The 25,688-nt window shown below is 45.7% G+C and overlaps 2 protein-coding genes across 2 annotated transcripts; one reads left to right on the top strand and one right to left on the bottom strand.

Moving 5' to 3' along the window:
- Nucleotides 1–910: 910 nt before the first annotated feature.
- USP39 (ubiquitin specific peptidase 39) lies at nucleotides 911–17,094 on the bottom strand. The gene is made up of 13 exons (XM_081923229.1): nucleotides 16,871–17,094; nucleotides 13,870–13,939; nucleotides 13,300–13,394; nucleotides 11,902–12,038; nucleotides 11,391–11,543; nucleotides 9,958–10,183; nucleotides 8,940–9,017; nucleotides 7,798–7,865; nucleotides 4,980–5,168; nucleotides 4,104–4,246; nucleotides 2,038–2,173; nucleotides 1,788–1,874; nucleotides 911–1,387 (listed from the first exon to the last, which is right to left on the bottom strand). The coding sequence occupies exons 1-13, from the start codon at nucleotides 17,064–17,066 to the stop codon at nucleotides 1,337–1,339; spliced, it is 1,629 nt and encodes a 542-aa protein (XP_081779355.1). The 5' UTR covers nucleotides 17,067–17,094; the 3' UTR covers nucleotides 911–1,336.
- A 1,922-nt stretch (nucleotides 17,095–19,016) lies between these two features.
- On the top strand, nucleotides 19,017–24,938 carry LOC309376537 (UPF0561 protein C2orf68 homolog). Its single transcript, XM_081922943.1, has 4 exons — nucleotides 19,017–19,415; nucleotides 20,708–20,823; nucleotides 21,079–21,230; nucleotides 23,730–24,938. Exons 1-4 carry the CDS (start codon nucleotides 19,294–19,296, stop codon nucleotides 23,850–23,852), a joined length of 513 nt encoding a protein of 170 aa, XP_081779069.1. The 5' UTR covers nucleotides 19,017–19,293; the 3' UTR covers nucleotides 23,853–24,938.
- Nucleotides 24,939–25,688: the final 750 nt, after the last annotated feature.

The following is a 25,688-nucleotide window of genomic DNA, read 5'->3' on the forward strand; positions in this document are numbered from 1 at the left end:
TGTCCAGGACTTCCACAGCCTCTTCCAATTCAGATATTATGGAGAAATAGAGCTGCATGTGCTTCAGAACTCAGTATTAGTCTTACCAATAAAAGTTATATCCCACCCTTCCTCCCAAAGAAGCTCCAAAAGTCCTGCTCTCAATAGCTTTATGTAGATATTAAACATTGGGGACCAATGTGGAACTCCACAGCACAAGTGCAAGGGAGCTGAACCCCCCCTCCCCATACTGCTCTCGGGATTCAAGCCACACAGTTAGGAACAAAGCCACTGTAAATGGGCCTCCAATATCCATCCTGAGCAGTTGGTCCAGGAGGATACTATGGTCAAACTCTTGGTCTAATTTCATATGTGTCTGAGCATGAAGCTGCTGCAGCAAAGGGAACCGGAAGACCATGCTCCAGTTTTCAAGCATCATCGATTCAAACATTTGTTGTTAGCAATACCTCAATGAGACACAAGTTCTGAGATGCTACTTGATGGTTAGAACTCTTGTCTGAAAGTTATAACTATTAGCAAAAACAGTGTCCAAGTTAAGTGCTACTTTCCAACTCAGGTGTCTAAAGGTATTTCTGGTGTTCCTCCAAGTGGAAATGGCACCTGATTGGGATGGTGGTGAAGGCAGAGTGTTCATTCTCCACTTGCCATCATAATCCTGCTTCACTACATTAAGGGGAAGCTATTGTGGCAAAGGAGGGAAGGGGTGGAAATTAATAACAACTACAGAGAGTGGACATGGCCTAGGGATGTCATTGATGCAAATGAAGTTAATAAGAGGACATGGCCCCTTTCACCCTTCAGCCACACTCACTTTAGCCATCCCTGCACTTGCTCATCACGTCACCATTTCTGCTGAATGCTAGTCCAGTTTTCAGCAAAAGGGTTTGCTCTGGAGAAAAGACATACCATATTAGAAAACCAAGTATACACATTTAATGCACACAGGACTCAGAAGTAGGAGCCTTGAACAAAACACAAGGGGAAGGCCTTCTTCTGTCGCCCCCTAAAATTGATTTCAGCACTAGATAGACTTGCTGGACAGTGAAATGGGATGCAATTAGCTGTGCCCAAAGAAGTCGAGAAAATACACTCTTGCCCTGTCTTCTTGCTAGTTCTTCTCCAATGAAAACACAGTCAGGACTGAGCTGCCAAGTGGCACCAAGGAGTCCATTGCCTGCTGGGCTGCTTAATGAGCAGAGCCAGCAACAGGAAGAGAGAGGCTTCTAAAAGACAACACCAGCTTGACTGACCGAACACCAAACACCAGTCTCCATTTCACAGTAGAGGTGATGCTGTGATTGCATCTGCATCCTTCTGGCGCTCTCCGTTTCCCTTTTCAAGCCCCTTGCTGGTTGGTCTCCTCTTTGCTATCTCGTCTTTTCCAGATCTACGGAATTGAAACACATTGTAAGCAGAGATTGCATGCAACCAAACTTTGTTGCCTACTTCAGCTGCCTGTGCAACTGCACTCAGGCTTCTTCTTATGCCACCGAAAGGAGTTACTCCTGTTAGAGCCAGACTGATTCCAGCCCACTTGTTTAGGTTTTATGCTTTACCCCCAACAGCAAAATCTGCAAAGCTTGCACACAGAGGGAGATGTCACCTGCAGGCACCTCATTGCTGCTTGTGTTGGGACCCTGCAGGGCCTTTTTGTGCTCTTGAGGGCTCCCTGGGACCTTACAGTGGCAAAAGGCACAGCAGGCGGTTTCCATGGGATTTCACTACCTAGCAAAACTAGAGCTCTCTTCAAAACCCCACCACCACCATCAGCAAAACCCAGTACCAACCTGAATGTAAGCCTCAGAGAGGGTGATCATCTGGGGAAGAATGTCTGTCACCTGCAAATCCTGCAGCTCATACCACTTGCCTGTGCCCTGAAACACCAGGAAGGAAAGCCACATCAGGAGAGAGGCTAGCAAGGAGAACAACATGGTAAAAGAGTTTGCTGCTGGAACTTGGACCGAGTTAAAGCTGCATTTTGAATGCCACTTTCAAAATCTCAGGAGTCAACAAGAGCAAGTCTGAGCTAAGACTCACATGGTGCAATACATGTATCCGGTAGGCCCCTTCTGTTGGTTTCCCATCATGCACGATGTTTGCGATGAGATCATAGGTTGTGTTCTTATGTACAGCCTGCACTTCCTCAGACAGGTATTCCCGGAGATCTACATTCCTACAGCAGGAAGGGAGGCAAGTGAGAAACTGTAAGATAGAGGAGTGCCTGCAGCCTCCCTTTTGAAAGGCAGATGCCCATACAGTTCAGAAAGTTGCCTGCCAGCCTTGAATGGTCATCCCAACATGCTCAGCCTAGAAATCCTGCTTGCTGGGCTCGAGTGGTGCCACCACTAGAGCTGCTGCAGTGCATCCTGCAAAAGTCACACTTGCATGGGAGAAGCCCCCCTGGGAGGGGGCTGTTGACAGCTACACACTTTGACTAGTAAGCAAGCCAAAATGTGTGGACCCCTGCCAAACAGAGCGCCTTCTGCTTCAGGTCTGATAGCCTGGTTCAAAGTCTGCAACGTCCAAGGGTTAGTAACAAATATATAGGTTTGTATGCTGAAAGAAACAGGAAACAGAGAGAAGGTACGACCTCCTTTACTTGACAGTTTCAAGAGCCAGTGTCCAATTATTTGAATGCCAGCATGGGATGGGTCAAAACTGTGAGAACCAGGAGACTAACAAAAGTGAAATGCGGAAAAGGCTCACTCCTGCTGAGACCCTGCTCAGAATGCTGTAGGTGATACTCAGAAGTGTACAGTAAGAGGCAACGTCTGTGCCACGAGCTACAATCACGTATAGAGCCATTGCCATAAACTAGTTTTAAAGAAGGGGCTAAGAGGGTGATATACAGGCTGCCCTCTCCCACCCCAAGTGGGCTGCCAGCGAGTGGTTTCCACTGTCACTACTTCCAGCAAACGGCTCTCTGGCCTTTGAATTAATAGGCAGCTGCAGAAAGGAGAGAAACAAGCTATTAACTTGGTGGTAGTAATGGTGGTTCCTGACGGTAATGCCCCCCCCACTGCCACTGCACTGAGAAGGTCAGTGCCCCTGCCAAACAGCTTGATGAAAAGCAGCTTGATGAAAAGTGGTGTGCAAATACTTGAAATAAAAATGGAAATTAAAATCCCTGGCCTCCCCAGGTATTATTATTTAGAGCATTAGTACCTCGCTCTTCAGCCCCCAAGGCTCCCAGAACAGCTTACATACAATCAAAATAAGACAGTCCCTGTCCATAGGCTTACAATCTAAAAAGCATGACATACATGGCCAGCTGTTGGCACAGTTCAGGGGCAGAAGGTGCTTGATGGAGGCGGCCTCTCACACCAGAGCCAATGGAGTGAGCTCTGCTTTGCACTCAGGGGGAGGAAAGACTGCTGGGGGAAACTCTGGAGAGTCCTAGCCAGTCAGTGTGGACAATACCAAAATAGATTGACTAATGGTCTGCCTCAATATAGAGGCCTTCCGCAATTTGATGCTGTCAGGTGTTTTCAACTACAAATCTCATCAGCCCCAGCAAGAAAGGCCATATAATGCTGGAGCTGATGAGAGTTGTAGTCCAAAACACTAAGAGCACCAGGCTGGGTTAGGTTGGTATAAAGCAGGGGTAGGCAACCTAAAGCCTGGGGGCTGGATGTGGCCCAATCGCCTGCTCAATCCGGCCCGTGGACGGTTCAGGAATCAGCATGTTTTTATATTAGTAGAATGTGTGCTTTTATTTAAAATGTATCTCTGGGTTTTTCTGGGGCATAGGAATTCGTTCATTTTTTTCTTCAAAATATAGTCTGGCCCACCACATGGTTTGAGGGACAGTGGACTGGCCCACGACTGAAAAAGGTTGCCGACCCCTGGTATAAAGCAACACAGTGGGAACTGGTCATTTTAAGAACTCTAAGAAAAAGTGCCTGGGTTTTCTCTTTCCCTTCTAAGCCATTTCCCTTTCTGTGTTTTCTCTTTCAGATTGTAAGTCTGAGAGCAGGGACTGACTCAACACTGATATCTGCAGGCAGCTCTGGGAGCCTTTGCATCAGACAGCACCTCAAGTTCATGAAGACAAACCAGGACACAGGTCACGGCCGCATCCCATTGAGAAAGGCAGCACCTACGTGATGGGGAAGTTGACAATGGTGGGGTTCTTCTCCACAAAGAAATTGTTTTTGGTGAACCTCTTGATGCAGAAGATGAGGTAAGGCGGCAACTTGGTGAGCTGGAAACGCTTTAGGAAGTTCTCCTTATAGGTTTTATATTCCTGAAGGAGAGAAAAACAATGCTTGGAAACATACTTTTCTCAGGGAATCTTGCACTGTGCTGAACTCTGTGACTTTGGGATCTCTTTTCATCTAGAATGATTGCCCTGCATCCACCCAAAGCACCACTTTTATGTGAGAAAAAAGTAAACCATGTTTAGGAACAGAACTAGAACACTGGGCTTCCCTTGATAATCCCCGCTTGGCCCAGGGCACTAAAGCCCACCTTCCCCACCCTGGACATCCCCTCCCAATGCTTTGGACTACAACTCCATTAACCCCAGGCACCACAGCCGTGCTCCCTTCTTACAGCTGTAAAAAATATCTGGAGGGTACATGGCTGGCAAAGTCTGCCCCAAGTGAGCCCTTCCCCCAAATGGGAATCCAAATCTCAAGAGTTCTCTCACCAAAAACTTCAACATTCCCTTTTTGTGGGATCTTTCTTGGGATTGTTCTAATAAAAGTCAGCTTGTTCCTCCCTTCTGCACCCCAGTGCCCTTTGTTTCCCTTGTTATTTTATTGATTGCACTTATATCCTACACAGTCTCGTGTTCCCCATTTCAAGCCACGTTTTTCTCCACTGATTAATGAGAGTGTCACGATACCAACATTTGGAAGGTGTGATGCCTGAAGTCAGCACCACGGACCTCTCAATCTGGATTGTGGCTTCCAGCTCCAATCCTCCTTGGTGGGGGATGTGGGTGTGGAAGCAGAGAGGGGAGAATGTACAGTTACCTTCTCTGTAATTCCGTTGAACTTGGCCAGGATGTTGAAAAGCGGTACTTGGGGAATGATGAGCTGCTCCTTCTCATCCTTGTACAGGGGAGCCGTGGGGAGGTCCAGGGTTAGATACATGAAAGTGGACTCCACCATTTTCTCCTGGTATTCGTCATTCTGGAGCAGCTGCTCCTTCTCCTCTGCTGGCTGAGAGAGGGAGACACAGAGAATGAGAAAAACAAAGCAGGTAGTGCAGAAGAAAAAGACTTGTGGCAGACACAACTGGATGCAAGGCTCCAGTAAGAAAAGTGTGAGGAACCTTCAGGCCACCAGACTTTGATATATACAGAAGTGTTTACTGACTGCTTACACCGGTGTTTCCCAAATCTTTTCGGGACCCCACCCCCTTGGTTCCATAAACTCATCCCCCAGAGCCCCCTATCCTATTAAAAGCATTATTCAGAATAGTAGTTTGCACAACCCACTAAGAAAGATTGTAAGACAATTCAAAACAGTAGCAACTAATTGCACATTTATTAAAAATTGAGTTAAACCTTTTTAATTTAATCACCTCAACAAAACTGATGGCCTTGATCCAGTGATACCAGCTATTCAAAGCCTGATAGCCATCTATACCTCCATGTAGCCTCCTCATTATTTATTCTTCATTAGATTTGTATACCCGTAAAACTCAGGGCAGTTCACATAACATTACAATAGGAACACAAAATGCATAATAAAAACAAAAACAAACTGATAATACCCCCTTCCACAACACATTTAAAAGGGATGTCAATCAGCCTGGGTAAAGAGGAACCTATTTGCCTGGTGCCTTCCCACATAATTTTTATTATTTGTTATTAATGCACATCAATAAACAATAAATCAAACAAGACAACACAAATACAATGATTTCACATCCTTTTCATAACTTCTCTTTTTTTTTGTACTTCCCTCAGCTGTTCCGTAAATCATCCGTATTCAACATTTTTAAAACGCATTCCATAGATTTGTATTGACATTTTTAAAGCTTTTTCCCTCTTACTCCCTTTAGACAATACTCTTAGCTTTTTTACAGTGCCTCTTTAAATCCCTTAAGCGTCATCTGTCCTTGACATAGATGTTCCAGATACTCTACATATTTCACCCAATCCCCGATGAATTTTTGGTCTTTTAAGTATCTAATCTTCCCTGTCAATTTGTCTAGCTCTGCGTATTCCAACAATTTTATTCTCCAATCTTCTATGGTCGGTATTTCTTGCTGTCTCCATCTCTGGGCCAGTACCACTCTTGCGGCTGTGATTGCATACCTAAAAAATTTACAATCTTCCCTTTTTATCTCCTTTCCCAGTATTCCTAACAGAAAGACTTCTGGCTTCTTTTTAAACGTGTATTTTAATATCTTCTTTAACTCATTGTATATTTTCTCCCAGAAGTCCTTCACCCTCCCACATTCCCACCACATGTGGTAGAAAGTGCCCTCTTTATCATTACACTTCCAGCACCTATTGCATGTCTTATACATCTTTGCCAATTTCACCGGTGTCAAATACCATCTATAAAACATCTTCATTGTATTTTCTTTTAACGTCATGCATGCAGTGAAATTTAGACCCTCCTTCCACAATTTTTCCCATTCCTCAAATTGTATATTGTGACCCACATCCCTTGCCCAGCTAGTCATTACCGACTTAACCTCTTCATCTACCAGATTCCAGTCTATACATTTTAGATAAATTTTTCATATCATTGTCTATAACCTCGGTTTGAAATATCGATTCCTTGTCCATAAAACCTCTATCTTTACCGTCTTTCTTAAACATCTCATTCATTTGGAAGTAGTGCAGCCATTCATATACATGTTCCTTAATCTGCTCGTACGGTTTTATTTTCCACTTTCCCCCTTCTTTAAACAGTAGTTGGTCATATGTTATCCACTTTCTTCTCATATTTATTTTCTTGACACTCTTTGCTTCTTGAGGTGAAAGCCAACGTGGTGTTCTAGGTTCTAATAGATTTTTGTATCTATCCCATACTTCAATTAAGGGACCTCGGAAGATGTGGTTCTCAAACCCCTTATGGACTCTCTTTTTTTCATACCATAGATAGGCATGCCACCCGAAAGATTGTAAGACAATTCAAAACAGTAGCAACTAATTGCACATTTATTAAAAATTGAGTTAAACCTTTTAAATTTAATCACCTCAACAAAACTGATGGCCTTGATCCAGTGATACCAGCTATTCAAAGCCTGATAGCCATCTATACCTCCATGTAGCCTCCTCATTATTTATTCTTCATTAGATTTGTATACCCGTAAAACTCAGGGCAGTTCACATAACATTACAATAGGAACACAAAATGCATAATAAAAACAAAAACAAACTGATAATACCCCCTTCCACAACACATTTAAAAGGGATGTCAATCAGCCTGGGTAAAGAGGAACCTATTTGCCTGGTGCCTAAAGGGGTATAATGAAGGTGCCTCCACAAGCAGGGAGCCACTGCAGAAAAGGCCCAGATCTCAGTGTCCAGGTAGGTTCAAATGGAGATCCTTGAGGTCCTGCGATCTTGAGACATTTCAGGCTCTTAGCGTCACCCTGGTAACCCCACTCCCCCCCAGAGGATGATATTGCCCACTTCGGAACCCACTGATGTACATGGTCAAACACAGACTTAGGACTGCTTGTGTCACTACTTAAACTCTACAATGCACTTTCCTGCAGTGATAGGCTCAACAAGCATTGGCCACCTCTCACCATCAAGGTTTTCCCGACCCCATGTGCTTTTCCCTTTTGTAATCAAGAATCTAACCCTTACAATAAAGAACTCACCAGATCAGGGTGTGGCAATTTCTTGGTGAATATCCGCATGGAGCCCTGGAAAACGTCTGTCACAATGGCTACAGACATAAAGAACAAAGTAAAGGAAATTGCTTTTCATCCCTTCTTGCCAACCTCCTCAAAGTTTGATATATATGCTTCTTTGTTATACTAATTATTCTAATAGTTTATGTTCCATTTTCTTCTGTTGGCCATTAGTCACTTTGCAGTTTTCTCAGGAAGGAAAAGGGGGATAAAAGAAATAAATGCAATGAAAAAGACATTAAAGGTGAATGCCAGCCCTTCACATTTATCCCAGTTCATTAACTGGTGACCAATGGAATTGGGGTGCAAAATCAGTGTAAACATCTACTTCTTTAAGGTCGATCCTGAGAATCTGGGAAATGATCATCTGATTTGGAAGATGGTTTGTAGCCTGTTCTGGACTGGAGTTGCACTTGACACCTTGAACAGCAGGTTTCGAATTAGGGAAGGGTACTGGATCCAGCCATATCACTAGAAGCACATATGGCCTTGGACAAATGAAGACCCTTCCTCTGGGCTTACGTTCATCAGGTATGGCTTCTACTAGTCAGAGGTAACCTAGACACAATTACTTTATGTTATTGTCCTACTTGGACTACTGCAAAGCACAGCTTGTTGGACTGCCCTTGAAGACTGTCTGGAAGCTACAGCTAGTACCTGAACTTCTGTACACTGCAATAACTGGGACAGAGCAAATGCCCTGCATCTTGCCAGTCTTCAATCAGCTTCATAGTCTGTTTCTAACCCCAACTCAAGGTGCTGGCTTTAATTTCAAAGCTCTCAATGTTTTAAGACCAGGATACCTCAATAACATGATCTTTCCATGTAAACTTTCTTTGTAGTAAGACACTCAGGGACCCTTCCACTGGTCCCACCTGTGGTTAAGGTGTAAATAGACAGTCCTTTTCTGTTGTTGCACCTACCTCTGGAACTCACTCCCTAGGGAAGCTTACTTAACAGTCCCTTTGCTCAGATGAATACTTAAAAAAATAAAAGATCACCCAGGTCGTTTAGTTTTCACTGCCTGATTTCAAATGGCTACCTGTAGTACTGCATACATCTTTAATGTTGTATATTTTCCTGCATTTTGAGTGGCCTCTTTTACTTACTCTTTTTCTTCTTCTTTGTCCCCCCAAGAGCAGAATGCAAGGCATTCAGGAACCAGGACAGAAAGTCAACCCCATCACCTGCAATGAGGGAAAAGGTAGAGATGAAGAGCATGAAAAAGTGACAACTTCTGAAGGCAGTTCGAGGTAGAGCAGGGCTGTAAGCCTAGCACACTGCTGGGCACAAGGACTCTCACCTCTTCAGCAGCCTTCTGTAACCAGATCTTTTGGACTACAACTCCCATCAGCCCCAGCACTGAGGCAGGGAAGTCTGCTCTACAGTTAAAAGCCAACCTCCTTCCTATGAGGTGGGCAATCATGAGCTTCAGTCCTAGCAAAAGAAGGGGCCAAGGCGCTCAGCATTTACAAGTCCTCCCCCTCTTGTTATTTATTTACACTCTTGTTCTTCTCCAGAGGAATCCAACCATGCAAGAAGAGGAAGCAAATACTGAGTGGGATGGAGAAAGGGCCTGGGGAACAGAGGGGTGAAACGTAGGTTGACAAAGTAGAGCAACAGTTGAGTTGAGCTGAAGGTGGAAAAGGCAGACAATGGTTTGGAGAAAACCACTAGAGCTATGGACAGAGGTCATAGAAGGAGGGTTCAGAATGAGGGGAGGGCAAATAATGAGAAATGCTTATCAGGTACTGTGCAACTTCCTTGGAGGAAGAGGAAGATGAAATCCATTAAAATAAATAAAACCCTCTAGAGAGTTGCCTGCCACTACAGTGGTACTTCTGGTTAAGAACTTAATTCGTTCTGGAGATCCGTTCTTAACCTGAAGTACCACTTTAGCTAATGGGGCCTCCCCCTGCCGCCGCGCGATTTCTGTTCTCATCCTGAAGCAAAATTCTAAACCTGAGGTACTATTTCTGGGTTAGCAGAGTCTGTAACCTGAAGTGTCTGTAACCCGAGGTACCACTATATTTAAGAGTAGCTACATCTGATAAAGCTGGCCACCACAGCGTTCCTTTAATCTCTTAGTACCAGCAGAACACAATAAGCTCCCCCCTAATGTCCCACCTTGCTTGGTGATCTGGAAGTTCTTCTTGCTGCAGAGAACCACAGCCTGCAGCATTTCATGGGGGGAGACATGAGCTTTGAAATTTCGAGGATTCCATAGTTTCCTCATGAGCTCTCCAAACCTCTGAACCAGCAGAAACATGATGTCTCCTGGAGGGCGCTTGATGTTCTTGTAGTTCTCCTCCTCCAAAAAATAATTCCGCAGTGGTGGGACATTAGACAGGGCCTAGGCACGGAGAGGTTAAAGATCAGGGACAAAATACCCCACTTATGTCAAAGTACAGCCTCTCCTACCACAAAAACGTATCAGGTTAAAAATCTAACATTTTGTAACCCATTCAGTTAATTTAAGATACACTACAAATATCAGAGTGCCACCCCAAGTCCACCATATCACCTTGCTCCATTTAATTTTAAAAACTGTGTATTCCAGGCTTCTCATGCATGATGCCCTCAAGATGTCTTGGGCAACAATTCCCAACCGCCCCAGCCAGCACTGCTGTATGATGGTGGGCCGAAAGAGTGTCGTGCTGACTGGGGTTGATATGGGGTTACAGTCCAAAACATCTCAAAGGCTTAGGTTGGGGAAGGCTGGATTATTCCCTTTCACCCATTCTATTATTTTAATCTGTGAATTATAGGAACTCCAGCATTAAATTTTGTAATCCTGCCAGCGCCAATAAGAAAATAGTAGTACTAAGTAACTGTTATGAAGGCATGAATGATGATTGCCAGGCACAAACTGAACATGCTCAGCTGGTAGTGAATGAGACTCCTCACCTCAGGGCCATGGGTTTGAGCCCTATGTAGTGCAAAAGATTCCTCATGGTCCCTTCCAACTCTATAATTCTATGCCCAAGCCCACCCTGCCCATTATCTTGAATTCAGTGTCTGTATTTGAGCTGGTAGCACCAACAGGTCAGATACAAGCAAATAAGATGTTCAAGTATCTGGAAGAAGATAGGCTGTTAGACACGTAAACAACCACACAAACCATGCTGCATATTCCTTGGCTTCCACATTTTGTCTCTGACCCAGGGTCAGGTCAACAAGCAAATCCCAGAAACACAATGGAGCAAAATTCCTTTACATGGAGAAGTTTACACTGACGCTATAGTGATGGATTTCCTAGTCACTCAGTGCTCCCAAGAAAAAAAGGAGAGTTGTGAAAAACGATTCCATTCTCAAAAGAAAACTCGTGGAACTAAAGCAGCTTTTGGAAAACAGAACAGATTTCTGACAGCTGGCTAAGACTACTGTGAGTACTTTCAATACTTAGAATTATAGGCTAGGAAGGGACTTCTCAAGTTCAGCCGTGCTGACAAGGCAGAAAACCCAACTATTATATAACCATCCCTAATGGGTGGCCATCAAACCTCCCAAACCTTCACTAAAGTACCTCCCTCGTCTCCATTTCAAAGATGTCACAATACCTGGAGAATCGCATTAGCATAATCATTTGCTTTGATGTTGTTCAATCCCACAATGCCCGGCAGGTATGTGGTGCCATCATAGGCTCGAGAGAGTTTGGCTTGCTTATCCAAGTTGGAAATGTGTTGCTTGGTGAAGGTGGGCTTCAGGACATACTGTGAGAGGCGGAGAGAGGATAAACAGGACTGAATATGCTGCTGAAAACTCCGGTTTGACCTTTATGTTAAGATAAAGTCTATTTATTTATTTTTTTATAAAGAATTAGTTAGACTTAGTTCTCACTAGATTAAAACAAAGTCTACAAAAATACGTATCTCTAAAGTTGCATTCCAGACATAGGTGAGACATGCTCAGGTAAAGACAACTTTCTGGGGCACAACATAAACTGCCTCTGAAACTAGGGTTGGGGACAGCAGAAAAAGCACATGGAAGCTCAATGTGGCAGAGTCACAATGTTAGGCAAGAGCCTACTGTTTCCACACCCCCACATCCTTCATAGGGAAGACAACATACGGTGATATCCTCAAGTGAAGAGTCAATGATTTCATAGTTGTCTGGCAGACAATAGAACTTCAAGGTGTGAAGGTTGAGGAAGACGTGATGGCTGAACTGTACACTGTGAATGTAAGCATGGGATTTCAAGCCCCGACCTGCAAAGAAGACAGGAGGCAAGCAAGGAACAAACAAACTGTGAATAAGACAGGATTGCAGTATTGGCTTCTAGTAACTGAACTTCCCTGAGCAATCCCAAGAACTACCCATGGATATTTGTTATCTGTATTGTACTGTGCTTGTGGTAGTAAAGCTACAGTGATACAATTCACAGTTGACAAATAACAACCAGCTGCTTTGGAAACTAAATAACTTCAAATCCACATGAAAAGGAAAGTTTTCAGCTTGGTCCAGATTTAAGGAAATTAATAACGAGGGGATTCAAAGGCAAGGAAGATGAAGGAAGAGAGCAGCAAGGATTCAGAAAGCAGAACCAAGCTGGTTGGGAAATGAAGCTTGAGAAAAAGGGCTGAGACAATAAAGAACTGAGAGAAGATGCATCATGTTTAACAGGCTGGAGGGCTTTGTGCAAGTGAGAGGAAAAGTGAGCACCAGGGAGCCTGGGCAATGGAAGGGTGGCTGAAGGAAATGGCCTGGACTGCAATGGATAGTTGAGACAGAGAAAGGAGAAAGGTAGACCTATTTGTAGAGGGGCAGCCAAAGGAGGTTTGGAAGGCTGTGGATTATGGGCCAAAGAGGCACAGAGTTGCTAGAACTGACATCTAGACCATGGGTAGGCAAACTAAGGCCCAGGGGCTGGATTTGGCCCAATTGCCTTCTAAATCCGGCCCATGGACAGTCCAGGAATCAGCATGTTTTTATATGAATAGAATGTGTTCTTTTATTTAAAATGCATCTCTGGGTTATTTGTGGGGCATAGGAATTCATTCATTTGCCCCCAAAATACAGTCCGGCCCCCTACAAGGTCTGAGGGACAGTGGACCGGCCCCCTGCTGAAAAAGTTTGTTGACCCCTGATCTAAACCCTGATGGGACTGTTGCCACCTCTGACCTCTGTTGCCACTGCAGCATTGTGACCAGCCAACCCGAAGGAGCAACCAAGGGTAGATTAACGCCTGCATTTCAAATGCTGATTTCAGCAGATCAATTTATTCCATGACTGCAGGCTTCTAGCAGTATAGTAAAAAGATTACAATAGATCACCATCACCCCAGCCTCATTTGTGAGATCTCTTTGATCATAAGAGTCACATTAGCAGTAATGTCAAGCAAGGCATTTCACGTGACAACTACTCCTGCTAGGTTGGTCCCAGTTCATTTGCCACAGAGGTAGTGTAGTCACACTGAACTGGTATTCTGTCTGTAAAGGAAGCATACAATGTCAAAGCATACTTACTTACCCTGAAAATATTTCCCACACACCAAACAAGCATAAACGTTGATATGGGAGAGCGAGATTGAACACAGCTTCTCGAAGTCAAAATCGAGAACGCTCCTACAGTGGAAGAACATTGGTAAATTAATCCCACCAGACAGATACCCCAATCAAACACTATTCAACTTAATCCGGGAGGAAGCCAGCATGGTCCACATGACACTACACACAAAAAACTGGACTATAAAGGTACTGCTCAGCTGTGGATTTTGGAGGTTTTTCTTGTGGACCAAAAAGGTCACCTTTGCTTTTTATAAATATACGATGCACTAAAGTGCTTCTGTACCATGGTGTACGTAACCCATAACAACCTCAATTTAGATCCAATAAGTAAATATTACATGTATTTCAGTTAGTCTTGTTTAGTTTACTAATTGTTCCGCATAGTTTGAACATTTCCAGAAATTCTACATCTTTGCTAAAGTTGCAAACTGCCTATTTGAATTTTTCACCACCACCAACATGGTTTTAAATCTCTGCATGTGCATTGCGACAATATATACTGCTCCCTGCTTTGCTTCATCTTGGTACTGACTTGTTTATGGTGTCCAAGTATGGGCAGTGCCTGCTCCGTCGGTCCTCTGGGTCAAATCGACCATATTTCACTGAAAGAGGGGACCAAACAAGAAACATGCTTTATTGACATTCTTATAGATACACACACACAAATTTAAACTTTTATGAATATATATATATGAGATATGCTAGAGTCTTTAGCACGAAAGAATAAAAAGCATACAGAAGTAGTTTTTAAATATGCAGTAATTTGAACTACTGCAAATTGAACTTGTCCTTGGCCAAATAATTATTTGTATTGATTAGCTTCCTTAGTTACTCTTTTCAGCAGCAAAGTGACACAGAAGAAGCTAATAGCAGAATAAAAACACACCACAGCAACAGACAACCACTGTATTAGAATCCCCTGTGCAAATTTATCTAAGATAGCACAAATTTATGCAATTTAACCCCTTACAGTGGGATAAAGATGCACTTTCAATAATTGTCAATAAGCATCCTAATACTGAATACATGATCACAGTAGTGTGTGTTTAAGACAGCAACTATCTAGGAATGAAAGCATCAACCACTTCAATTGTTGTCATTAACCTTGGTGCCAAGTATTGATCATTAGCTTGGCTTTAACCAGATGAAGAGCCTGACATACAGGTGAAACTTGAAAAATTAGAATATTGTGTAAAAGTTCATTTATTTTAGTAATTCAACTTAAAAGGTGAAACTAATATATGAGATACTCATGACATGCAACGTGAGATATTTCAAGCCTTTATTTGTTACAATTGTGATGATTATGGTGTACAGCTGATGAAAACCCCAAATTAACACTCTCATAAAATTAGAATATTAAATGAAATCAGCAAAACAAGGATTGCAAATAGAGCAATATTGGACCTCTGAGAAGTGGAAGCATGCATATGTACTCAGTACTTGGTTTGGGCTCCTTTTGCATCAATTACTGCCTCAATGCGGCATGGCATGGATGCTCTCAGCCTGTGGCACTGCTGAGGTGTTATGGAAGACCAGGATGCTTCAATAGCAGCCTTCAGCTCTTCTGCATTGCTTGGTCTCATGTCTCTCATCTTTCTCTTGGGGTTCTCTATGGGGGTTCAGGTCAGGCGAGTTTGCTGGCCAATCAAGCACAGCAATCCCATGGGCATTGAACCAGGCTTTGGTACTTTTGGCAGTGTGGGCAGGTGCCAAGACCTGCTGGAAAATGAAGTCAGTATCCCCATAAAGCTCGTTTGTGGAAGGAAGCATGAAGTGCTCCAAAATCTCCTGGTATACGGCTGCGTTGACCCTGGACTTCATGAAGCACAGTGGACCAACACTAGCTGATGACATGGCTCCCCAAATCAACACAGACTGTGGAAACTTCACACTGGACTTCAAGCATCTGGCATTGTGTGCCTCCCCATTCTTCCTCCAGACTCTGGGTCCATGGTTTCCAAATGAGATGCAAAAGTTGCTCTCATCAGAAAAGAGGACTTGGGACCACTGAGCAACAGATCAGTTTTTTTCTTTAGCCCAGGTAAGACGCTTCTGACATTGTTTCTTGTTCAGGAGCGGCTTGACAAGAGGAATATGACATTTGAAGCCCATCTCCAGGATCCATCTGTGTGTGGTGGCTCTTGGTGCACTAACTCCAGTCTCAGTCCACTCCTTGTGAAAGTCCCCAACACGTTTGAATAGTCTTTTCCTGACAATCCACTCCAGGCTGCGGTCATCCCTGCTGCTTGTGCACCTTTTTCTTCCACACTTTCCCCTTCCGCATAACTTTTCATTAATGTGCTTTGATACAGCACTTTGGGAACATCCAACTTCTTCTGCAATTACCTTTTGAGGCTTTCCCTCCTTATGGAGTGTCTCAATGATGGCTTTCTGCACAACTGTCAGGTCAGCAGCCTTCTCCATGATTGTGCTTCCTACTGAACCAGACTGAGAGACCATTTAAAGGCTCAGGAACCCATTGCAGGTGTTATGGATTGAATAGCTACTGCACCTTTTCACAATATTCTAATTTTCTGAGATTGTTAATTTGGTGTTTTCATCAACTGTACACCATAATCATCACAATGATAACAAATAAAGACTTGACATATCTTGCTTTGCATGTCATGAGTCTATCTCATATATTAGTTTCACCTTTTAAGTTGAATTACTGAAATAAATGAACTTTTCCATGATATTCTAATTTTTCGACTTTCACCTGTAAGCTTAAAGATTCTATCTGTCCACACTACTAAATAAAGAGTTGTGTAGAATTCAAAAGCATGCATAGTGTTTCATCAACAGGGACTCTTGACAAACTGTAACTCCACACAGGGGTCACATAAAGGAGTAATGGCAGCAAAACAATTCATATTGACTAAGTGGCAACTTATGAAATACCCAAAGACTTGATATTTACAGACATGGCATCAGCACCGACTGACATTTTTAATTTATGAGTGGTTTACAAACTGTATTGTATTAAGCCACACAGTCAGCCAGAACTATGTGCAACTACTGTACTACTGCTTCTATTTTACCAATAGAGTGGCTAGGTTTCAGGGAGAGATCATAACTCAAACAGAGACAATTCGATCTCTACCTAATCTGGAAGAGACCCCTGTGTGGAACCCTGGAGAGCTGCTAGATTCCTTCTAGGCCTATTTTCAGCTGCAGTTGGACAACCAAAAAGGCAGCTCACAAGCAGAGCAAAAATGCCTTCTGCCCTTAAACGTCCACTACTCTGAAGTATCGTGCATCTGTGCAGAGAGGCTCCAGATACCAGCAAGTAATGCAGGAAGCTGTCCCACACCCAGGCTACTTGTCCATCCACCTCTTCTCTGCTCAGACTGCAGCAGCTCTCTAGAAGCAGTTCCCCCTTTTCTCCGCCAAGCCCTTTAAACTGGGGGTCGAGCGTTCTGCAGGCAAAGCAGCTGCTCTACGGCCACCGGCGCACATCATGTGGCAGTGAGTTCCACAGGTTGGCCGCGCTGATTGATGGACGGGCGGCTCCCCCCCCCCGCACCCACCGGTGGGCTCGTCGTCGTCCTCCTCGTCGAGGGGCTCCTGCTTGACCTGGGGTTCCTCGTCGGCGGGCTCCCGCTTCATCCGCAGGCCCCGAGGCGCGCCGCCCTCCCCGCCCGGCTCTGGCGGGCCGCGGCTGGACAGCGAGCTCCGCGCCGACAGCGGGCGGGAATCCCGCTCCCGCTTCACCCGCCCGGACATCGCCGCGGAAGCGCAACCTTCGCAGGCGCACGCGCAGAGGAGCCTCCGGCGCGCCGTTGTTGCCGTCACGTGGAGGGTAACGGTCGCGTTACGTGAGTCACTTCAGAGAGCGTCCGCAACGCGCGTCGCCCTTCATCTGCGCATGCGCATTCATTTGCCCTTTCCTGTAGCTTCTGTCTAGCTGCTGCGCAGGCGCATCGGAAGCGCGTTTGCTCAGGCTTGAGTCAGCCTTGCTCCGGAATGCGATGGGCGCCCACATCTGCTCTGTTGCAGGAGGCCAGCAGCAATTTGCAGTGCATCGTGGGCTGCATTACCCGGTGCTTTTTCTTTCTTTCTTTCTTATTTATTTATTTATTTATTTTATTCATAAAAATATTTTATTTTTTGCTCAACAAAGCATTTAATATTCCTAATATTTATGAGTATTAAAAAAAAGATATCCAAGCGGTGGCCTTTCCCCAGCTGGTGCCCCGCAAAAGTTTTCGACGGAGGCTGGCTGCCTCAGACAAGTGGCCAGGAGCACAGCCTCCGAGAATTCGCCTGCTTGTCTTTCAAAGCTGCATCTGATGGGAGTCTAGCAAAAGCGGAGGGCTAACGCTGTCATAAGAAATTAAGACTTGCAGGCGTTGCATGAAAGGCCCTTTGATGCTTTGGCTTGCAAGGCACAGCTAATGGCTACAGCTACGGAACAGGAGCTCTCAGCGCTGCAACATTTTGCTGCGCTTGCACTAGTCTAGATGTCAGCCGCTTTTGTTCCAGTTGCAGCGCCTGACACTTTTTAGCAGTGGCTCCCAAACTATTTTCGGGCCGCCATCCTCAACCCTTGACTCTCTAAACTCACCTCCCAGGGCCTTGCCCTGTAAAAAGCATCTTTTAGAATAGCGGTTTCCTTGCACGACCCCCTAAGGAAGATAACAGCGTGACAAAACTCAAAAACAGTCACAATTAATTGCACACATTTCTTCAATAGCCAATAAAATTATTTTGTTTAATTCGACAAAACTGATGAACTCGATCCAGGGCTACCAGCTTTTCACAGCCCGGCAGTCGTTTTTACCTCCAGCGTCCCTTCGCCCCTTAGCACTACCCCCCATGGGCCTATCCAGGATTTGGGCGGGGGGGCGCAGGCCTTTTGTTGTGGTCGGGGCAGAACCCCAGCTATGTATTTTTATGGATTTTGGGGGGGCACCTAAATTCGCTACGCCTATGTCCCTCTCTAGGTAAACCCACCACCCGCTTTGACACCACTGCTTTAGAGGAGGCGGCAGAGGAGGCAAAGTGTGGTGGGAAGTTTCAAATAAACATTTAAATATTTTGGTGTAGTGTATAGTAGGTATCAATTACTATTATTATTATTTGCACAATATGTGTAGATATCTTTTGAAAATGGGAGCAATAGCAGCAAGTGGATACTTTTGTCAATCAAGCGGCGCTAGCTGTGGTATCCAATGTATTTCTTGTTGTTGTTTAGTCGTGTCCAACTCTTCGTGACCCCCTGGACCAGAACACGCCAGGCACTCCTGTCTTCCACTGCCTCCCGCTGTTTGGTCAGACTCATGTTTATAGCTTCGAGAACACTGTCCCACCATCTCGTCCTCTGTCGTCCCCTTCTCCTTGTGCCCTCCATCTTTCCCAACACCAGGGTCTTTTCCAGGGAGTCTTCTCCTCTCATGAGGTGGCCAAAGTCTTGGAGCCTCAGCTTCAGGATCTGTCCTTCCAGTGAGCACTCAGGGCTGATTTCCTGAAGAATGGAGAGGTTGGATCTTCTTGCAGTCCATGGGACTCTCCAGAGTCTCCTCCAGCACCATAATTCAAAAGCATCCATTCTTGGGCGATCAGCCTTCTTGATGGTCCAGCTCTCACTTCCACACATCACTACTGGGAAAACCAGAGCTTTTACTATGCGGGCCTTTGTTGACTTTTTAAGATGCTGTATTTCTTACGCCTAAGAAAACTCGCTGTGCCGCAAGAAGCAACTTTCTGTTCCGAAAGTGCGGCCCAGAGGGGAAGAGTTCGCGGCTGCTGGAGACGGGTCCCTGCCCCGAGGGCCGGGCAAGCGGGGCCTGCCGCGCTCCTGGGCTCCTGGCCCGGGGGCTCCTCCCACCCCGCTCCCGCCGCCCGCGCCATCCAGCGGAGAAGGCGGCGCCGGGCCTGGCGGAGGCCTCCCTGGGGGCCTGGCGGCGCGGCGGAGGCTTCCGGAGGCCGAGAGGGAGGCGGGCCGGCTTCGATGGACTCGGCGGGGACGCGGGCGGCGCGGGAGAGCCCGGCCTGGGGCGGCTGCCGGCCGGGAGGGCGCCTGGACATGAGCCACGGCTTCGTGCGGCACATCCGCCGCAACCAGATCGCCAGGTACCGGCGCGGGAGCTCCTGGGCCCAGCGGGAGGCGCGGAGCCCCGGACCCGCGTGTCCGAGCCGAGGCCCCGCCGATTTTGGCCCTTCCCTTCCAGGAGGGCTTCGCTGCTGCTGCTGCTTTGGGGGCGAAGGAACGGCGGCAGCAGGAAAGCGATGGCTAAGAGAGCTCGCTTGGGAGGCCCGTCTTGTTCTGATGCTCCCCACAACCCCGTAAAGTAGGCCATTGTCCCGCCCCCCCGCCCGCCCCCCGCGCCGTTGCTGAGGCCGGGAGGAGTTGCTTGGGGGAGTTCATGGCAAAGAAGGCTCTTCCTCGCAGGTCTGGGGGGCGCGATGAGGACCAGACCCTTCTTCGGTTGTGCTGCATCTCCCTTCTTTTTATTGTTGACTATTGCAGTGTGTGAGAAATAACACCAGCTTGAATAATTCCGGTTTGGGTGATCATTCCATTTTCCAGGTGGTTTTTCAGTAACTTATGCCAGTCCTGTTAGGTAGGTCAGTATTTTCTCAAAATCAAAGTGAGATATGATGTTGATTTCTCTAGGTATGTATGGAATATAAGTCATTGGTCTTCTTTTGCAGTTTTTGCTGTTGCTAAAACAATGGAACTGTCTGCGTACGAAAAGCACGACTGAAATCCAGTCCAGTACTATCACCGCAATCCTACTTAGAAATCTTACTTAGAAATCCGAGGGAATAAGGCAGCAATCCTGCTCCCACTTACTTGGGAGTAAACCCCATTGAATTGCGTAGTACTTGCTTCTGAGTAGACATGGTAAGGATTGTGTTGCAAGTCCTGTGGAATGCAGTGGGCTTTACTACTAACTACACATGCAGAGAATTACACAGCTATTAAATAGTAAAAACAAAAATGTAGGTTTCATTTCTGAAAACCTTTATCTGAGACTCTGAGTAAGTTTATTGAAATCACTTGGATTGGTCTCTGAGCATGTGTCCTATAGGGTTCTTTTGGTTGTTCATAGCCAGTGGAGGGAAAGATGGTGCTCATCTTGCAAGACCTTAATCAATTATTGTAATAATAAAATGTATCAATTGACAAGCTAATTCCTTTTATAACTGCTTGCAGGATTGCGCTCAAAGGAAACAAAGTTTTGGCCAAACTTGGGTTGGGTATAAATGAAGCTTGTTTTAAAGGATTTATTGGTGAGGAGACTGGACTATTTGACAGGTCTGGAGTACCACATGATATTTCTTCCCAGCAATTGTGCATTTCTTCAACCCTCCAAAGTGTCCTATGAAAAGACTATGTTGTCTTCCCACTTCCTCTCCAGGGACGACTATGATAAGGAGATGAAGGAAGCTAAGGAAAAGGTAAAGAAGAGGCATACACCAGCCCCAGCCAGGCCCAAGAAACCAGATCAGCAGGTCTATCACCCCTGCCGGAGAAGTGAGTTAACTATCAACTATCCATCTTCCCATGTTTCTGTTGTTGTAACAATTACTCTGGCAAAGGGAGATGTCAGGACTCCATATTCCGTGCTTCAAAGAACAGGGCCTTTGAAGGTTCTGCTGAAGCTTTTATTGGCACAAATAGGATGGAGCCAAGATGTGAATACCTTTTCCTGGGACCACATTTTATATGTGAATGCCAAACAGCAAGACACACAGCTGCCTCCCTTGCCATTTCCTGTTTGCTTTTCAGGTAGAGCTGAAACCATATCTGGCCTGGAGTATGAGGGATCCAGTGAAAGCAGCTCCAGTACAGAACCAGACCAGCTCTCTTCTGGACCAGCTCTCTTCTGCCTGGAATATGAGGCTGACAGTGGAAAGATCACTTCCATTGTTGTACACCAGGTACGTGACTGGGTGACATGCTGGGGCAAACCTGGGTTTCCTTTTGCATTGCCATCATGTCTGCTGCCTGGCCTCTTCCTCCAGATCCATAGTCCTTTGTTCTTCATCTTAATAATTTCATTTCATTTTTACTGCTAAAACACAAAATAAAATGTAGGAAAGAGTAAACTGAAGGATTGTCCTATCTGGAAAAAAAATGAAATTACTGTTTAAAGGATGGGTCTCAGTAATGGAGTAATGGGTCTCAGTAATGGAAGAAATGGGAAGTTGATTCCAGTAACACTGAGAGAAGTAGGACCCATTTTAAATGGTACTGCATGAAAAGACTTTTGCTAATTGAAAGCTACAGTCTTAAGCACACTTTCAAGGACCAAAAGGAATTTGCTTCTGAGCAGTGGCGTAGCGTGGGTTGTCAGCACCCGGGGCAAGGCAAATAATTTGTGCCCCCTAACCCGTGAATTTGCGCCCCCTAACCCGTGGATTTGCGCCCCCTAACCCTAACCCCCAAATGTTGCGGCCGGCCCCCCCCCTGCACCCCCCACGCTACGCCACTGCTTCTGAGCCTAAAAATATATATCTTAAGATCTTGGTTTTGAGATTGTGGGATTTTTGTGCGGAATATAGTTATATATTAACTGCTGTGTAGAACCATCATTTTATTCTTCTTTTCTTAAATGAAACTAAAAAATATAACTTAGCATATTTTTCGTCCCATAGGACGCACCTGGTTTTTTTGGAGGGGGAAATAAAGGAAATTTTCCCCTCTTTATTCCCCCCCCCCCCAAACCAGGTTGGGGAAACCAAACCAGGTCAGGGAACAGCGGGATGGCGGCGCTGCGCCTCCCCGCTGTCCCCCGAGCTTGTGGGCCTGGCCGATGTCTGCCCGAAGCGCGGGGCGCTCTGCTTCAGGGCATCCCTCACGCCGGGCGGCAGGCTGCTATCCGCAGCGTGGGGAGCCCCAGGGGAACTCCCGCAGGGCTCCCCACGCTGCGGATGTCTGCCCGGCGCGTAGGGCGCTCTGCTTCAGGGCACCCTGTGCGCCGGGTGGCAGGCTGCTATCCACAGCCTAGGAGCCCTGCGGGAACTCCCGCGGGCTCCCCAGGCTTGCAGATAGCTTCCTGAAGCCTGGAGAGCGAGTGGGGTCGGTGCGCACCCACCCCTCTCGCTCTCCAAGCTTCAGCGAAAGCCTGTATTGGCCCCATAGGACGCACACAGATTTCCCCTTCGTTTTTGGAGGGGGAAAAGTGCGTCCTATAGGGCGAAAAATACGGTAATACAAGTTCAGGAAATATGTTAATTCCATTTACGAAAATAAACTACAGTTACAAGTTACTAAAAATAGATTGTCTTGCAGAAGCTTAGCACTAGGTTAGGCCAAAATAGTGCACTTCAAACAGAAGTTTGCAAATCACCCAGGAAATGCATTCATTCCACTCAAGAGTACAGGCATCCCTCCTTTTACATGGGGCTACATTCCGGGTCCCCGTGCATGTAGGTGAAATTGCACAACATAGGGAGAAGCCTCTATAAATACTTTAAATGCCTGCTTCCCCCTGCTCTCCACCCCCTCTCCCTCCCTCTCCCCTGTTCTCTCTAATCCAGACAAAAATATCTAGAGTTGAAGCTCTGGAGCTTGCTGAAGGATGTGCGGGGAAACTGCAGCAGCAGCTGCACTACCCCACACATCAGCTGTTAGGCAGGGAAGCCGAGCAGCCTAAATAAAGCCCCTCTGCACCCCAGGCCTGTTTGGGGCTTCTTCCACCACAGTGTCCTCTTCAGGTCTGAGGAGGGTTTCCTCATGAGTCATGAGGACTCTCCAGCTCTCTTCCACCATTTTCTGATATGATTCTATTTCTTTCCCAGCACCTTGTGTCTGTGCGGTTGTGCGCAAGTAGAACTTGTGTAAATGGAGGCATGCCTGTAGTTATTCTGTATTAATAACCTTCCACATATATCCAAAGCTGATTTATGTAATATAATAAAAACAGGTAAAAATAGTTCCAAAGCTGTTAAAAACAACAATGGAAGAGAAGATTCAAACCATAGAAAGTGGATGTATATGGCAGACACCTATTCAGCTGCCTGAGAAAGCTTACAAAATCAACAGTACTTAGGAAGCTGGCTGGCTTACATAAAACCAGGACACCCCAAAATTGTTTGGCTTCTTTTTGTGAAACCACCAAAATTACTGACCTTTTTTAAAGGAAAACCCTAAAATGCCAAAAAACGTGATTTTTCGATTGACTTGCTTAAGATCCAGGACAAAGTGCCACCTTTCGGAAATGCCCGCCAGACATCAATTCCGCCTTTGAAATCCTGGTAATGTCCAGCAAAATCCGGACATATGGCAGCCGTAGCTTACAGGCTTTTCAGCCATGAGGTGGAGTGCAAAGGGTTTTGCTTTCGGAAATCTCCCTAGTGGTTTCCCATTCCCTGTGCATGGTAATGTAGATGTTTTGAACCTGCCATTTTAATGGGGCCTTTCCTTCTTTCCCATAGGACAATGACCCTGATGAGGTAGCTGAGAAGGTCAGTGCTCAGAACCAGCTGGAACCAGCTATGCGCGAGGCCCTGAGGCAGCGGGTGCAGGAGGAGCTGGAGAAGCGGCGGGTGAAGCGCTGAGGGACTCGTCTGGAGGCCTGTGCTGTTTGCTAATGCTTACCTGGGAAACACTTTCTGGGAAGGGGCCAGTGCGACATGTCCCATAGCTGTTGGTTTGAAGCCTTTAAGAGGGGCAGGGAATTAGCTGAACCCTGGCACAAGGTGGGACTGGCCATTGTAGCTTCCTCCTCCTGAGACACAGCTGAGACACTGCGCCCTGGATGAGTGATTTGGAGGAGCAGTAGGAGAATCTCTTTTGTGAACAGCTTGCGTTCTCTTGGAGACCTACACAGAAAGAAGCAGACCAGTTGAAACTTGGTCAGACGTCTCCTTTATAGCCCTGGGCAATTGGCTTATGACCAAACCTTCTGCCAAACCTTCTGTCTCCCCTCTCTTGGGATTAGCCAAACTGCTGGCTGTTGTATCTCTAGGTATTAGGTGAATACAGACCAAGGGGGACATTTCATCTTGTTGCTCAGCAATCTTTCTATGGGTGAAAAGTGCTTGAACCCATGTCGTAGCATTTGGGTGAGCACTTACTAGTTCCCTGCAATTTGTCTGGGCAGGAGACATAAACAGCTTTACAATTGGAATGCCTTAGGGTGATTGTGATTTGACCCAGCATCTCTCGGGTGGGACTGGCAAGTCAGTCTTCCAAGAGCACTGGAGGGCTGCTGGTCCTTGTGCTGCATTATGCAGAAGGTATTCGACTTCAAGGGGGCTGTTGGAGTCAACAAACCTTGTTCAGACTTAGACATGTCCTTTCTACAGCGTATTTTTTCTGCCTGTAGACTCTTTCCCCTCAAAATAGGGCTGCATAGGTCGATTTTTAGCTTTCATTTATGTTGTTAGGATATGGGCAATTGACTGCGTTTCATCCAACATTTGGTGGGATTTTCTTGGGGCTAGGGATGCTGTTGTGCAGTGCTCTTTTCATCAACAAATCTTCTGAAAAACACGCCACATGATTGTTAATAAACGCATGCAACTTGCTGTTTCGCATTAGTCCTTTGCTGCAGCTAAGAACAGAATCCTGGAATTTGTTCTAAGGGCTTTGATCCTCCCATGACCCTTCCTCTGGAAGGAAAATATATTTCTGTCTGCCTATGTTTCCTGATGCAATTCTTTGTCTCCTTTTATATTTCAAATATAATGCAGTATCTAGTTTACAGCATCCTCCATAAATCTGCTTTGAGATTTAGCTGCCTATAGAAAGCTTATTTTCTATAGGAAGCTTATTTCTGCCAGTGCAGGCTACTTGTTCATCTAGCCTAGTAGCTAGTTCTAAAAGGAGAAGGGATTTTATTAAATTGAGGTGAAGGCACACAAACACACAGCAGAGGGGGGTAATAATGGAATTTCACTCTCATGAATACTCCGTGGATTTTCCATAGTCAACATTTGGTGTTTGCAATCCATTATTATTGGAAACTGGACTTGGAGGCCAAGACTCAGGCCCAGCCGCTTGTCTTGCCTGAATTGGTGCAGTGCCAGCCCACCAGAGTTCAGGCAGTGACCAGCAGGGTAGATGAGAAGCAAATACCTCAGAAACAAGTTCAGGTATTTGTTGACTGTCTCTTTGCTCTTTGAATCTCGGAGCTTACGTCTGTAATATTTGTATCATCTACCCTGCTGGTCACTGGCTGAACCCTGGTGGGCTGGTGCTGCACCACTTCAGGCAAGGTGAGCAACTGGACCTGAGACTTCCTCTTGGATCCAGAAACTAATTGGCAGCTGTGCAGTCAGGGCAGGATCAGTGTAAGATGTTCAAACCGTCTTGCCCCGGTGAGCAACCTGGCTGCCAAATTCTGCACTTACTGAAGTGTCTGAACTGTTTTCAGAGACAGCCCTACATAT

Source organism: Podarcis melisellensis (genome assembly GCF_964234715.1).
Source record: "Podarcis melisellensis genome assembly, chromosome: 8".
In the NCBI taxonomy this organism is placed as follows: Eukaryota; Metazoa; Chordata; class Lepidosauria; order Squamata; family Lacertidae; genus Podarcis; species Podarcis melisellensis.

Coding starts and splice junctions, on each gene's coding strand:
- USP39 (XM_081923229.1), bottom strand. CDS start 17,066: ATGTCCGGGCGGGTGAAGCGGGAGCGGGATTCCCGCCCGCTGTCGGCG. Junction 12,039..13,299: donor GTGTGGGAAATATTTTCAGG/GTAAGTAAGTAT, acceptor TCTTCTTTGCAG/GTCGGGGCTTGAAATCCCAT. Junction 10,184..11,390: donor ATGCTAATGCGATTCTCCAG/GTATTGTGACAT, acceptor CTCCGTGCCTAG/GCCCTGTCTAATGTCCCACC.
- LOC309376537 (XM_081922943.1), top strand. CDS start 19,294: ATGGACTCGGCGGGGACGCGGGCGGCGCGGGAGAGCCCGGCCTGGGGC. Junction 19,416..20,707: donor CGCCGCAACCAGATCGCCAG/GTACCGGCGCGG, acceptor CTTCCTCTCCAG/GGACGACTATGATAAGGAGA. Junction 20,824..21,078: donor CTATCACCCCTGCCGGAGAA/GTGAGTTAACTA, acceptor TTTGCTTTTCAG/GTAGAGCTGAAACCATATCT.